Below are 16,544 nucleotides of genomic sequence, written 5' to 3'. Positions count from 1 at the left end.
ATTGTTTCCATGTTGATTTGATCTTTTAGGTGGGGATATATGAAGGTGTTCAGTGCATTTCTACTGCCCCTTAATAGAACATTTTGATGCTGAAATTCAAGGGGAGAACTTTTCCCCAGCCAGCTGTCTTCATGCATCAAAACTTTGTGTTCTAGAGGATGCACAGGAGCAAATCAGAGCACGGTCACTACCCTTGTGCAACCTCCAAAGGTTCTTGTGAACTTTGAAGGCTGAATCCAGCCTAAACTGGAAGTTCCCTGCAGCTGCCTAAGGCTTTGGGCATTATGTTTGGGAACAAATGTATTTTAAAATGCAATAGAATTGTATAAACATGATAAAATATAAGCTATTCTATTGCTTTTTCACTGTATTCTATCTGATCTTCAGATTTCTTATTTGTAGTTTATTTGTTTGGAGCCCATGATTTGCAAATGCCATTTTAACCAAATTCTTTTTGTGTGTGTTAATCCATGCAGACTAAATACATCAAAAGTTAAATATTTTGATCAAAATTATTCCATGGCTTTGCAAACAAAGATTTTAGAAAAGCATTATTTAGGCTGAAAAAGAAACCTCAAGAATTTCCTGAAGAAAGTTGCTTTTGTTCCCAGCTCCATGGGTGATATGTTAAGAGTTAAACATTCTTATAAAAGAGACATTTTATTGAAAATAGTTTAGATATAAACAATCCCTTTTTTAACCTAGAAGGTCATGGAAAAAAAAAAAAAAAAAAAAACCACTGAATTAAACACAAGCAAAGCAGGAATAGTCAAGGCCCTTCTGTTCCACATCCTTTTCCTTTCCCCATGGCCAGGGGATCTGTCTCAGTCAATTCAGCCTTGCATGGAGAAACTCCTGTGCTTGTGCATTCCCCAGACAGTGTGAAGAGCACAGTGAGAAACACTCCAGAATGCTACAGGTGTCTGATTCAGCACGATGTGAGCACTCACAGCCTGTGCTGCTGGTGATTAACTGGGATCTCTAATTCTCACCCAGGATGAGTGCTTTGGGTCACTGAGAAGCTCAGGTTCCTCAGGATCTGGGAATTCTTGAATAAAAACCACCCTGAGGGGGAGCATCTTAATTTGAGCAATTTGACCCAACTGCTTCAGCTCATCTCAAAGTGACATAACCTAAACATAGAAAAGCTGAATTCTTTCCCTGAGGAAGGTTTCTCCCCTCCTCCTACAGGTGGGCCCAATCTCAAGTGCTGCAAACTGTGATTCATTTAAAGTGTTTTCCTCCCTCTTTGAACAGAGCTGGAGGTGTAAAACTTTGAAATCAAGTAGAACTCAAAGGATCAGCAGTACCCAGGAAAGACAACTGGTCCTAAAGATTAAAGGGCTCTTAATAGAAGAGAAAACCTATAAACACAAGATTTAGAAAGTAATTTTCTTTGGGTTTTGGATGCCCCTGCTGTGGTAAGGGGACTAGACCACAGTGAGCTTTGTAGTTCTTCAGACTTAAAAAGGATTTTGCCTACATGCAGATTAGAAACAAAGAGGAGCTTTTCATCTGCAAATTTTCCCCCTTTATAAAAGGAGCCTGGTCTTCAGTCCAGGTGAGGGTGCTCACTGATGGCACTTGGCTGTAATTGCACTGTGATCATAAATCAATAATAATATGTATGTGTATACTAAAACCTGTACACCACTACATGAGTCAGTTGCCATTAGAGTTCAGCACTGACTCTGCATTTGATTATTTTTCAAGGTCAAGATCTGAATACTTGGGCTGCATTTAACAGCATTAAAAAGTAGTGAGATCATTTTAATTTCTATGAGCAGCATTGCCTCTCCATGCTGCCTCTCAGTCTGTATTCACCTCAAATCTCTGTTTTACAGGGTAAACTCAAGGCCAGGGCATTCAGGTTTGTGGGGTTTAGTACCTTGCACTGTAGGATCCCTCTCTGTGGTTATTTAATGCTACAGCACTGCTCCTGGTACATAACCATGATCATCACTTTTGATTCCATGTCACAGGATTCTTCTCACACATCCTGAGGATGCTCTGTTCTGATGATTGCTGTGCAGGCCAGTATTTAGCAGGATTTGGTTTTTCAGTTTGCCCACTGCACAGTCTATTATTAGAGCACAGATTCAGCCCTCTTGCTTTTTCATGCATAGCAAAGAGAGAGATTTTTTTCTCTGCTCTTAGCAGCATTAATGCTATCCTTCTGAAACAGGTGTGTGAGTAGCATCATTAAACTGCTTTGCCAGCACAGGTGTCAAGGGCTTTTTTTGTGTCTTGTATATATGGAGAAATGATATATTATGTGATAAAAATCAGATATAAGCTGTGGGAAGAACCAAGAAAGACAACACTGAGAGCTATATGATCCTTGTAGGGCCCCTCAAACTGAAATATTCTATTCAATTTTATATTGAAGAATTTAATTATAAGCTCTGTAATGTCCTTAAATCAATGCATGCACAACAGGGCATTTCCAGAGCTGAATGCCAGTCAGCTGGTGTGTGTATATATTAATATATAAATGTATAAGACAGCTGCTTCAAAGGTATTTTATGGGCTTGAAGCAGCCATGAGGGATGATATGAATGGGTTAAGCATCTCTCTTTGAGTGACTGTGCAGAAAGCTTTGACAGGCTTCCTGAGTGCAACCATGAAATTAATTCTTGCCAGAGAAAGCAAGCCACAGAATGAGCCAACTTGTCACACTTGCAAGGTTAGCTAAAGTTTATCAAAATCCCCAGACAAAAAATGTCATTAAGATACAGCTAAGGATATAGTCAGATACCAATTCCCAGGCAAGAAACTTCATTAAGATACATTCAAGGTTGTAAACATATGTGCCAATTAAATTCAAACAACTGGGTCCAAACCCTGTCATTATTTACAATGTTAAATATTTGGAAATTAAAAGTTACTTTTAGAGATAATATGGTTTCTATAAAATTCATAATTGTGTTTCAACAAGCAGCTTCTGCTGCAGAGTTACCTTACCCTCTGTTTCTAGTTGTGATGGCATATTGGGAAAGCCAAAAGTCTTCATGGCTTCAAGTAATTCTGGATAGATTTTTGGTAAAAAAAACCCAGCTGTAGGTCCTGAAAGCAAAGCAGACATAGTTTTATGTGGAGTACATTGAACCAGAAGTCCTGAAGAATATTCTGAGGACAATCTCTTCAGACTTGCCTTGTTCTTGTACATGCCTGTGAAAATCAGATTGGCACTCAGGGACAGGGGCTGTGAGGATGGATGGTCCTTTGGTCTGCAGCAGAATTTTTGCCATCACAGCATTCCCTGCAGCCACAGCACAGGAGCAGACAGGATCTCCTGTGTGAGGAGGCTGTGGCAAGCAGTGCACTGTCTTAGGCAGCAGAGGATGCCAAACAAGTAATTAAATGTGAAATCCTTGCAGCTAAACTCCAGTTGAAGGGACACTCTGCCTTTTAACTGCAGTGTTAGACCCTTGAGATATTATTTAATTAGATTTGGTCATTGTAACACAGTTGTGAACATTGTCTTTTCTCTTTTAGCTTCTATAGTGATTGGGAAGTGGTGGTGTGAGATGGAGCCCTGCCTAGAAGGAGAGGAATGTAAGACATTGCCTGATAATTCTGGATGGATGTGTGCAACTGGCAATAAAATCAAGACCACCAGAGTAAGTTTCCTTTCTGTCTGCACCCAGGAGGTCTTAACAGGAAAGGGAATCACTAATGACTGCTCACCCATGTCTTTTCCATCATCATGCCTGCTGGAAAAGCCTTAAAGACCATTGTCATGATCACCCAGTGCTTCTGGCCATAACTGGGTGAAAATTTAGATGAATCAGGCTGGTCAGCTGGGTCCAGGCTTGGCAATCAGCATGTTGAATTACCAGGTCACTTTCTTACAGACACTGTCACCTCAAAATGCCCCTAATGCACATCCCCGAGTCCCTTTCTGGTGGCTAAAGGGAAGAACATCATCTCAGAGGGATCTGCTGGATCCTAAACCCATTCCTTGGCTGTTCCAGGCCACATCTGGATTAGCACATCTGTACAAGTGCTTTGGAGCAGAGGACTCAGCTCTCTGTTGGCACTGCAGCTCTCACTTCAGAGCAGCTCCAGCCCCATGAGCTCATCAGTGACAGCTCTTGAGGTGCTGCAGGGTCAGGTAGCACAGGCCAACAGGTGACAACAGCTTTCACCACACTGAGCCAGGAACAGGCAGAGGGAGGGTGTGAATGAGCTGCCTAAACTCCCACTATGGGATTACCTTGGGAATGAAAGTGTTTTTTCAGGAATAGACTCTAGCTTTTCTTCTGCATTGTGTGATTGTTTCACAACCATTGTCTTCAAACTGTCACCTATACCTGTATTCAAAAATTTTAATTACTAATTTTCATATCACAATTGAAATTTTTTCCAAGAAAATTACACGATTGTCAACTCAAAATGCTTTTATAAGTATGTAGATTTTAATTTTCTGTGAATTGGAAAATGGCTTTTGAAATCTGCTAAGTGAAAAAGAGCAAATTTTCAAGATTTTTTCCCTGTTTGATAAGAAATTCTACATACTGATGCCCAGATGCTAATTCACAGGATGTGCAGCATAGTGTTGTGATTTCCTGACTTTTTCCTTTCTCTCCAATCCTAACTCCAGTCATTTTTCATGCCTTCTAGGCCTCCTGTTGAAGGAGGAGATTTTACCCTAATTGATCCCTTTGGCACCTGAATCCTTTTCTTTCCCTCCACAGGACCTACCCCAGGATGAATTATTTGTATTGCAATCCTCATTTCTGGAGCAGAGCCTTCTGCCACACCAACACATTAAATTATCAGGACACCTACTGACTTAGGAGGTTTTCTTTGTAGGAAGCAGTCAGTGGCCCCCAAAAACAAGATCCATGTGGTCTCTGTCACGGAAGGAAGGAAGGAAGGAAGGAAGGAAGGAAGGAAGGAAGGAAGGAAGGAAGGAAGGAAGGAAGGAAGGAAGGAAGGAAGGAAGGAAGGAAGGAAGGAAGGAAGGAAGGAAGGAAGGAAGGAAGGAAGGAAGGAAGGAAGGAAGGAAGGAAGGAAGGAAGGAAGGAAGGAAGGAAGGAAGGAAGGAAGGAAGGAAGGAAGGAAGGAAGGAAGGAAGGAAGGAAGGAAGGAAGGAAGGAAGGAAGGAAGGAAGGAAGGAAAGGAAGGAAAGGAAGGAAAGGAAGGAAAGGAAGGAAAGGAAGGAAAGGAAGGAAAGGAAGGAAAGGAAGGAAAGGAAGGAAAGGAAGGAACTGGGATTCCCTGACTCAGTTTCTTTCTTGGTGCTGTTCCTGCAAATCTCCCTGTGCCCACTGGTGATTTCTTCCACTGCAGCACCACTGGAAAGCTATTTCCTAATAAATGTGCCTTGCAGTTAAATTAAAAAATCCCTGGCCACAAATCCACTACATGTCCTTTCCAGTGAGGAAAGTGGGGAGTTAAAATGGAAGAAAGTGATGTAGAACTAAGAAACAGCATGAAGTATCTTATACAATAATTCAGCCCTTCTGCAATCTGTCTACAAGTTATATAATTGAGGAATTGCATTTTATTTCTTCACTGAAGCTGTCCTTCTCTTAACTCCCCCAGTCCTCATCATATAAACTAGTTTAAGGCAATGGAAGTGATTGCTAGAAATTTAGGAGCTTCATTAATATGCAGATGTATGGTCCAATCTATTCAGTATGCATTATTGTATTTCATTTGAATTAAATACTTGCAGAGTGAGTGCTCATAACTGAAAAAATATTTCTTCATTTACCCACAGGAGTTATTTTAATTAGCTTGTGAGGGGAGTACCTTATGGTGCTGCTTCCAGTAGAATTTTGCTTTGTTGCTGTAAAATATCATTACAGAACCCAATTGACAAAGGCAACATGACATGATGTGCTCAGCAACTGTCTCTTGCGTTTTCTAAGGAGAAATTCTGCTTCTTAGTCCCTGGAACTTTGCTCCAATCCCTATCACTGTGTCAACTCTAGAACATAAATATAAAATAATGAAAGCAATCAGATCCTGAAACAGGCTTTTTTTTTTTTTCTCCCATTTTGTTTTGCCATTTCAGACAGCAGCAGAGAACGAGATTACAATGTAATCTGCCCTGACCACAATCCAGCTTCCAAGACTGGGCCATGTGTGTCTAATTTGAGTAGTTAAGGAAGTTAAGAAAGCAGAAGAAACAAGACAAATCAGTCAACATGCAGCTCTCTCTGTGGTGATGAGGCAGAGGGCTACAGCCAGTCTCCATAGGCTGTAAACTGTTTTAATGAAGGCTTTTCCTTACACTAAATACATTTACATTAGCTGCTGTCCTGACCAGGAAAACATTCCCATTTATGACTCTTGGGATTAAGGTACCCATTAGTACATTCTTCCAGACCCACAGTAAATTAAATCACTTATAAGCATATGTGTATGTTTATATATATATACATATATGTATGTTTTTAAATATATCCATATATATATTTATATTTCTGAATACATGGATATATACAATATATATAATTTTCTAGCCTAGTGTATAACTTCAATTGGGTCTCACGTGTGATTAATATTGATTAATGTCAGAAAGAGGTGGACAACAGACTCAGTGAAGTCTTTACCAGCATATTCTTCATTGCTTCCTTTTCATGTATTTATTTCTGTGTTTAGCCCTTTAGCATAGTTCACTAATTAAGTTTTTAAAGCCAAAGTTCTAAAGCTCACAGCTTCCTTAAATTGATTTGTTTTCTATTGATGGTCAGGCAGGTGACAAACACTGGAAGGAAATAATATTGTCATTCAATTTCTGGAGCAGTTTCAATGTTCATTTAATCCCTTGTCATTCCTTCTTTTTTTTTTTTTTTAATTTATTTAAGAACTTTCAGTGCTTTCCTTAAAAATGTGGGACCCTTGGAGCTGTGCTAGGACGTGCTGAAGTTCACCTTGCCACTTTCAGCACAGAAACTGCCACCAGTGGAAATAGGAGAGCAGCATCTCAGGCTGGATGCTGCTGATATTCTGGAGCATGGAAATTAATGTGTTGGTCAGCTGGGAATGGGCAGAGGAGCCCAGCTCAAAGCCTCTCTCCAGTTTCTCAGCCTGTGCCTTGTGCTGCAGCCTGGTTTGATCAGTTTTAACCAGTTTTAACAAGCTTTGACCCATCTGAACTGGTTCTGAGCAGTTTGAACTGGTTTTGATAGGTTTGATTTGTTTTGAACTGATTTAAACTGATGTCTACCATTTTTATCCTGTTTTGACCAGTTTAATCTCATTTGAAGTTTAAACCATTTGTTTCAGGTTTAACTGATGGGATTCAGTGTCATTCAATTTGAGCTGTCTGGATCTCATGTAAATCTCTCTTGCTCTAATATTTACTGCTGTGTTTAATAATTTATAATTAGATACAATAATTTATAGTTAGATAAGAATCTGTAGCCCTGATTTAATTCCAAGCCTGACCATATTCAAATCAATGTGAGTTTCATTGCTGACCCAGTTGCCTGGCAAAGGGCTGAACCCCTCATGGTGTTCATATGGGTGAACCAGAACAGCAAAAGCATAACAAAAGCATTTCCTTGAGAGCACTATTTCTGCTGTTGGACAGTTGTTCTTACTTCAGCATGCTGAAAGAACTCCTGGGCACTGGTGTTTCCCCTTGCAGCATTAGTGCAGCACTCAGATCAGTGGTGGTGGTCACAAGGAGGGATGGGTTTTGTGTTATCTCACACAGGGTGAGTAGATGGAGTAGCTGCTATGGCCCTGCCCTCTGGGGAAGGGGGTTGGAGGGTTCCCAACAAACCTCAAAGGTGGATGGATGCTCCTGCCTGTCTTGTCCAGCAGAAGTCACTGGAATCACTCTGGGAAGGGGAGGTGGAAGGCTGGGGTGAATCTGTCCTGGCTTGTCCTTCTTGCTTGAAGGGCTCCTACAAGGAAAATGGAGAGAAACTCTTATAAAGAGCATTAGGGGACAGCATGAAGGAGAATGGCTTCAGACTGACTGACAGGAGGTTTAGATTGGATTTAGGAATGAATTCTTCCCTGTAAGCGTGGTGAGGCCCTGGCACAGGTTACCCAGAGAAGCTGTAGCTGCCTCACCCCAGGAAGTGTCCAAGGCCAGGTTGGACAGAGCTTGGAGCAACCTGGGGTCCTGGAAGGTGTCCCTGCCAAACCAAGACATTCTGTGATGTCCAGCACCACCAGCCCAGGTGGTTAAAGCACATCCAGTCTCTCCCAAGGCAGGGGCAGGATCTTGCTCAGGATCTGTCTCTTGCATATTTTTACACCCCTGCAGTGCTAAAAGACACACACCCCTCTGGCATTGCATTCAAACTCAGCTATATCAATCAGCTATATCCCACAGAGCCTTTCTTTTCCAAAAGACTATATTTAAAAAATAACATATTATGCATAACTGACTCTTTCCCATTTTCTCACTGCAGATCCACCCAAGGACTTAACAGAGCGCCCACGTCTGCACGGAGACAGTGAAAGCCCTGCTGATTTATGAGGACAAAGTATTGAAAGTTTAAAACCATCTCAGCATTTCCAAGCCAAATGGATTTCTTATTTGCACTTTGACTGTTTACCAGACAACAACAGTGGCTTTACTGTGTGAAAGAAAGGATTCGGTGGAAATAATGGCCCTGATTTTTGACAGCTGAAAATAAAAAATGAAGAAAGTGATTCCTTTGCTAAAGTTTCTGAGATTGCAAAGTACAAGCAACAGTATAAGTTTGGATCTACAATTTACTTTATACCAGTTAAAGTATATATATATATATATAGAAATATATATATATTAATATATGATATTTTGAAATAAAAGCCTCACTCTTCAAGAAATTGAATAGTACCACACTTTGCTGCAGCTGCTGTATTTTTTTTTTCCTTTTTTGCAATGTTCTGGAAGTTCCCTACCTGTTTGAGAGAGAAATGTGGCAGTGAAGAGGCAAAGCAAACCTGCTGTGGTACAAGGACGCCTAAGAGCTACACGAATCCTACGGATGCAGCATCCAGAGCTTCCTGTTCCCTTCGGCAGAATTTTGAGGGCATTTGTTGTTCCACTTTGTGTTCTGGAGGCTTTTCCCCTTGTGCAATACTAGCATGCTGGCTTTGCTTCATTAACCATACTTGATTGATATATAACGATGATAATTCTATCCTCCTCCAGGAAAATATTTTTAGAGCTGTTAGATATTCCATGAAGAAGAGATGGACAACTACTGAGTGAAGTACAGTATGTATTAAAAGTTTATTTGGCAGAGTTTGGTAGACTGTGAGCTCCCTTCTTATTAAAGATGTACTGTACATACAATGTCTTCAGACTTTGTATAGCTCCTAGAGACTCCAGTAAAAACCCAGTAAGCACCTCCAAAGCTTTGCATTGTTGGCTCACTCATTCTTTGAAACAACAACAAAGCTACTTCCTTCCAGACTGGTATGTGAGGGGAGTTTTTCATATGGTTTGGTGTTTCAGGAGCCCTTTTGCAGTTGGTGAACAGACACCTCAGCTTAAGCATGCCTCTGTGGACCCCTGGCTGTGTGTTCTTACCCCACAGCACACATGGGAGAACTGCCTAAATTTAGGTTTCCCTCATTGCAGGCCAGGCTAATTCTCCTTAGAGCATTTGCCACCCGCTAAAAGCGTTCACATGAGCAATTCCGTGGCATAGCAAATGCCCAGCAGTTTGTGGCAAGCACAAGCTTGTGGCTGATCCCTTCACTTTCAGAATAGTTTCCTTCAGTTTATTTTCAATCTGTTTCTTGCTATGGTGAGTTCGCCTGAGCTGAGATGTTCCTCAGCAAGGATGTGTCCACTGAGACCTTGACCCAGTCACTGCTGAACTCCCATTTCTGGCTGAGCTGTAGCTGTTCACCAGGCAGTCTGGCCCTGGCATTGCTGAGGAAAGATCAAATGTGAGGGCTGAAATGTGAGAGCCTAGTTCACATTCCCAGGCACTTTTGTGAGCAATCCAATTAATTTCAGGGGGTTTATTGGTGTGGAAAAGTGTCTTGCTGTCACGCATAAGTCTGCACAATCTACCGTTCAGTCTGCCTAATGCTACCAAATGAAGGAGGAATAGGGAATTGTAAAACTAGTTCTGTTCAGTCCAGCTTCATCCCTTTAATATTTCCAATTTCCTTTCAGCCTGCCTACCTGTCTCTCACAGGATGCCTTTGGCCATGCTGATCACTTTTAATCCAATGCAGAGTAAGTGCTGCACTTCCCATCCTAGATTTGGTTGAAATTCTCCCACTGAGTCTCTTTCTCCTTCAGGGTAACCACTTCAATCCTGAAGCTTCAAGAGGCAGAAATTGTCACTGTAATTACAGTGCAGATTAAAGCAGCTACATGACGTGTCACGCCATATTCCATGCTGGGTTTCCATGCTGGCTTTCCATGCTGATCTTTTCCCAGTGCTCACAGTGGAAATGGATAAGCTGTTTCCAAGTACTTCTAATATCCCCCTTCAAAAATATGAGTGAAGAGTACCCAGGGAAGAATCAGATGCCCCAGAAAGTGATAGAATCACTGTCCATGTAATGTTCAAGAAGAGGCCTCAATGTGGCACTTGGGGACACGGTTTAGTGGTGAAGATGGCAGTGGGAGGTTAACAGTTGGACTTGATGAGTTTAGAGGTCATTTCCAGCATTAAGAATTCTGGTTCTGTGCACAGAAAGGAGCGTGAGCCTCACCATCACTTGTGAGTGATGGTGATCCTTGCACATGGAGACCACCCTCCCTGGTGGCTCAGCTGGACAGGCTGGGTGTTTTCTGGGGACAGCCACCTGTCCAAACAGAAGATACCTGGACCCTACTTGTATTTTAGATGTAGTCTGCCATGGCCATGTGTCAGGTACCATCATCTCAGTTCAGAGGGGAACACTGCCTGCCTTCCTGCTTAGCCCCAAATGGATTATAAAGTCAGCTCTGGGCTCAGCTGCCACTAGTAAAGAGAAACGCCTCCAAAATAAACCCCTAGAATTTCTGAGTTTTACTGAAACTCTTCATAAACCCCAAGACCTCCTCAAGCACCCCTTGGTGCACTAGGAGATAGACCATCAGGGAAGTCCATTCAAAGCCAGGACATGTTATCACCCTTGTACCAGCTGGAACTGATGCACACAAAGCTCAACAGCCTCCCACAATCATACTGGGGAGCTATGGAAAATCCAGCAGAAACTGAACTTTGGTTTCCTTATTCCCAGCCTAGTGATGCTCTGTTTGAGGAGCCCCACAAACAAACCCATGTGTGGCCTCTGGTACCCTTTGCCAAAGCCCCAGGTGTCCCCACTGGGAGGTTTTTACCCCCCAGCAGAGCTGCTGCCGTGGCTCATCCTGTGAGCAGATAACGCCGCTGTGCCGTGCCTATGAAATATGCCTGTTGAGATTGGGAAGTATTAGACTTGCTAAAATGTCAGAAGGAAATGTTGTCATTACCACAGGAAAGTTTCTTTGAGATGTTTATGAATTTTTCTTTGCCAGTAGGCAGCCTCCAATGCCACCCCACCAAATTCAGTAAACATCTGCGTCTCTTTGAAGTTGCCGCAAAAATCCGCTCGTGAAGCGCGGCATCGAGAAATTGCTGTTTTAATTAAAATGTTTTAGAGGGCAATTAAGGCCTTTGCAAAAATAATGACTGATAGAACATGAAGTCCAATTAAGAGTCAGATGCAACTAACCTTCGTTGTTTCAGGGAACCAAGTTGAAAACAATAATAAAAAAGAATTCAAGAAGCCTAGAGTCACAAATATTCTGCATTTCAGGGATACTCACAGTAGCAGTGTGTGTAGCAGGAAGATGTCAGAGCTACTTATCCTGGCCAATGGAGAGCAGATGTCTGTCAGTGGTGTAGTGAATGATCCTCATATCCCATGGGAAAGTGACAGTCATGCCATTCTCTGCATAATGTTAAAAGGTTTATGTTAACAGAGGAGAAAATGACAGTTCCTGCTTTTTGGCAGAAGTCTAGACAGAGACACTTCAGGAAATTTAAAAAAAAAGGAAAAAGAGTATTTGTAAATGCATCAAAGATAAATTTAGATTTATGTCAGTGTTTCTTCAGATGTGTGAAATCAAGTTCTGTGAATCTAAAATGTACAAGTTGGAAAAAAAATGCCAAAAAAAAAAAAAAAAGGTAGTTGCCATCTGCCTATTAATTCAGAAAACTTAGATTCTGTGCTTCTGTCCAAAAATCTCTGCTAATAAAAGGCTCAGTGTGGTATGACTTGATATTGTTTTGAATATACTATATGCAATATAAGAAAACCCAAAAATAAAATCTTGGAGAAGTCCACTCCTATGGCCAGCATCAGGAACATCATGATGTGCACCCATACCTGGCACTACACAGAGAAAGGGCCATGAAAAATTGCTGAAGGTGAAGCAGTTTGTGATGAGTGATGCTCTTATCAGACCTATTGATTGACTATTAGCAGAGTTTGCAGGTACTGTCAGTGGTACTGCTTGGATGTTTTCCCATTATAAAATGATTAGTTACATTCCTAACTCTCCTCATTTGCCACTCACCTGTTTCACTGGCTGGTCCAAATATAATTACAGATCTTAGAGAAGTTGTGGAGGAGATAAACATACTTTGGCTTGAAAAGCACATCCATTTAATCTGAAAGTGGCAGGCTTTGTTTCTTCTTCAAGGGCAGGATGAATACTGTGGCCTAAAATGAGCTTCTATTTTATCAATACCTCAGTCACATCCCAGTAAGCAAGGTTTAGAGCTTGCCTGACAAAGAACTGGGTCATGCTTCTTTGCTTGGTATTCTATTTTTTTGTCAGAGAAAAATAGAAACACATTCCACAAATAATCTTTCAGGTAGACAGAAGGAGATGTGTGTACAGGGCAGTTGGTTTCAGGCTGTCAACACTTTTTCTAGTTCACTGGTTTGAATTCAGATCATAGGCCTGACACATATTTATGGTTTCTTCTCTCAGAGGCTCACACAGTCAAAGCACTTAACTTCACAAATATTTGTACTTTATAAAACCATGCTGCTCTGAGGAAAGGAACTGAATCCTCTGCTTTCCAGGCAGGAAACTGAAACTGAAAAGAGCTGAGACTTGCCCAAGGTGATGCTGAAAACCTGCAGCAGACCTGGCTGTAAAATTGAGGGCTCCTGGATTTCAGGTCACCACTGAGGATGGTTCATCTGTGATTCACACCAGTGAAGTTTTGCTGAGAGCAGACCCTGAGTCACAGAGAGCAGAATTAGGGGACCTGCAGTCACGTGTGGACAATCCTGTGCCAGCACCAACTGAGCAGAGCTTGTGCATCCCTTCAGCTGGGATTTTCAAACCATTGATGCTTGGAAGATCCCCCCCCAGGTCAGCTCCAACATCTCCTGGTCCCACAGGAACACAGTCCTGCCTTAGTTTGTTCTCATGGCTCCATAGTAGAAGCTGCTCTGAGCCTTTCAGATGAGAGCAGAGATAGAAAATGGTCCTGCTTAATCCTGACAGGCTGAAAAAAATGACCAGCAGTTCTTCTTTTGGAGGTCACGATTTCTTTGGAGACATCTATCTGAGAGAACATTTTTCATGTAAAAGCTGGAGGGGAGAAAGCCCACATTGCCTTCCAGCAGAAAAATGAACTAGCCAAAGAGGAGCACAAATAACTTGGTCTCACCTGGGAGTGTGAGCACCACTGCCATGGGAGAGGATAGGATGCAGAGCAGCTAAGTCATGGGGAAAAACCCTTATTTTTGACAAATATTCCTGTATGGGCACATTTTGCAGATCTTTGCTAAACCTTTAACCTTAGTTTGACTTGTACCTTTAATTCCTAATTCAGAAATATGCAAAGGTCTTTCCCACATAACAGACTGGGATATGGCGTCTTTTCATCCAACACTCATGGTTAGGTTATGTTTTTTTTCCCACCATGAAGCAATATGATGAAATTTGTCTGACCAGAAACAAAATACATGATTGAGCATCAAGTTACTAACCTGTTTCCTTTTGTTTCTCATCTGTTTCATTTCTCAGATTATTGTCCTTGATTCAGTTAGAAGTGGGGGCTAGGGGCCCACCTAGATACGAAGCAAACTACCTATAACCAAAAATATTGCTCAGGGGAATATGTAATTTCTTCCTCCCACCTGCCATTCCTCTTCATTTCCTATTTCATTTCACTTTCATTTCATCCCATCCCCTCTCTTTCACACCACTCCATTACATTCATCCATCTCTATTAGCCTTTTATCACCACTGCTGCCCCACAGACTAAAGAAGAGACCCCTTTCAGGGAGCTGTCCCCTACAGCAACAGTGATTTATGTGATCTTCACTCTTTTCCTTTTTCCTGTGTACCTTGGAAGGCGAGATGCCAGTCTGTGCCAGCAGCTCCTGTATTTCACTGCCCACACCAGCTCAGGGCCACAGGGTCCCTCTCAGGTGTGCCCTGGGTACAAAGCAGGTGCTGCTGCTGCTTGATTTGCAGCAGAGGAGTCAAGTGTCAGCTCCTCACCTCTGAACCCTTCTGTTTGCTGCTTTTCCCAAGGTCTCCTCTGCCTTGACCAGATCTCAGAACTCGGCACGCCGGCTACTGGGGGCTTGCCACCAGCTTTAGCCTCTGCAGGAGGGAAATTTATCACTATTGATTTGATCAGACTTGTTTCAGGCTTGAAATAAAAAGTGAAGAACTGGCCAAGCTGCTGTGAAATGCACAGTGTGGGATCCAAGCACAGGCATAGAAGCTTTGAGATTGGAGAAGACCTCTAAGATCATCCAGTCGAGTCATTAACCTAGCACTAAACTGTGTCTCTGAGCACCACATCTGCATGGTTTTGGAACACTTCCAGGGATAGTGATTCCTCCACTTCTCTGGGAAGCCTGTGCCAATGCTTTTTCTGAGCTTTTTGTGCTCTTTCATTACATTTTCTTTCTGATAGACTCTGCTATCCAGATTAGTAGAGCCTTTATGATGTCCCATGTAGAATGGTCCAGAGTTTTTACAGATCTGACCCCAAGTCCCTAAAGCCCTCCTGGTGTCTCACAAACACTGATATAGAGCAGAGAACCAGTTAGGAAATGTTACAATCTAAAGACAATGGTCTGAGTCTCCTTCTCTGCTTGAAGAGAATACTCCCTGAAAGTCATTTTGAAATTAAACAACCTTTCAAGCATTTTGCAACCTGAAGAACCTCAGTACTGGATGCTGAAGATCAGCTAAAAATGTCTTAAAATAAAAACTGCACTTGGTTCTTGAATTCAAGCCCTTAGGCAAATCTTCCACCAGCTTTACTCCTCGAATAGGAGCTGATAGGTCACACTGAGACCCACTAAAATCTTAGTAATGAACGTAAGCAGGGAAGGAGACCTGTCACAAAGATGTCACTGCCTTGCAGTGCTACCTCCAGGCACTCTGCAGCTTTGCTTTAATTTTGCCACAGGCAAATTTATCATTCAGCACTGGACCCACAGTAAGCAGATTTGTATTCCACCAACTTCCCCTGCTCTTAGCCAGGTCTGAATTTGACTGATGAGTATGTGTGATAACAGCACTTCTGTCTTCACAACACAGCACTACAGTCCAAATAAAGCTTTCCCACTGAGGAAGGCATTTCCACCTCAGCTGAATCACCTGCTCTTTGAGCACAGTTTGGTGGCATGGATGTTCAAAGCTGCTGAAGAGGAACCATCAGGCTACAATATTTTTCCTCAGCAGCTTGGCTATATCTCCCCATTCTATTTGGCCACCAGACTCTCAAAGGCTACGGCCAGTGCTAAAAAAGAAATACCCCAGTCTGGATGTGCACCTACCAGAGGCAGCTTCCATGAGCACTTCACTCATTTGGCTTCATTTTCTTGCGACTTTGACTCCCAAAAACTTACAATCTCAAAAGAGAGTAGTGACTGGATGGAAAACAAAGCAAAACAATTCATAGCAGTTGTTGGTGTGTCCTAGAACTGCTCTCTCCTCATCGGGAATAGGAGAGAGGGAAGACTCATAAATGCAAGGACAGGGAAATTCAGAACCCAAAGCTGTAAGACTCTTACAAGCCTGAAGTGATATTTTCTGCTCATCTGTGCTGAGATGTGGTTATTATGAGAATATCACATTCTCAGTTAGCTTTTATACTCTCTCAGCACCTGATTTCTAAATGTTATTATAGCCTATCTTCCATTCACCTCATCTCTGCTCTTTGTCTGAGGCAGAAAAAATTATGCTTTGCTTACACAAAAGCCTGTTGGTTTACTTGGCACAGGAAACAAGGCAGAGGATAAGAGCCTGTTGGTTTTATTCAGTAAAACTCATCCCATCATTTGCTTCACTGTTGGATTATAAACAGTATTCCAATCTACTCCCATAACTGAAACACCTATTTTATATCAATTTTTCTTTTTATTTTCATCAGACCACTTTGATTTGTTTACAGCTCTAGCTCATGTAACCTGTGTCTATTTTTCTGATTTGAGAAGAATTGAATGCAGTTTTCAAAATAGTGGAGCATTTTCCCTTTACAGATGTGTCCATTTAATCTGGGACTCCCATTTAAAATGCTCTTTCCAACAGTGCCTTGCTACAGTCAGCACCAGCCTTGGGCCACAAAAACTGAAACAGCCAACTCTGAAATGATAAC

At 41.9% G+C, this 16,544-nt stretch overlaps 1 protein-coding gene across 2 annotated transcripts in view; it reads left to right on the top strand.

The window, feature by feature from the left end:
- TAFA1 (TAFA chemokine like family member 1) overlaps positions 1-12,217 on the top strand; it is a 211,224-nt gene extending 199,007 nt beyond the window's left edge. For both annotated transcript variants that reach the window (XM_058031824.1, XM_058031825.1), the window contains 2 exons: positions 3,499-3,623; positions 8,388-12,217. In XM_058031824.1, the coding sequence (XP_057887807.1) occupies positions 3,499-3,623; positions 8,388-8,405 (143 nt within the window). In that variant the 3' untranslated portion in view covers positions 8,406-12,217. The remainder of the gene's footprint in view (positions 1-3,498; positions 3,624-8,387) is intronic.
- Positions 12,218-16,544: the final 4,327 nt, after the last annotated feature.

This window comes from Melospiza georgiana, chromosome 11 (genome assembly GCF_028018845.1).
Source record: "Melospiza georgiana isolate bMelGeo1 chromosome 11, bMelGeo1.pri, whole genome shotgun sequence".
Classification (NCBI taxonomy): Eukaryota; Metazoa; Chordata; class Aves; order Passeriformes; family Passerellidae; genus Melospiza; species Melospiza georgiana.
This window is presented reverse-complemented; position numbering and strand designations above follow the sequence as displayed.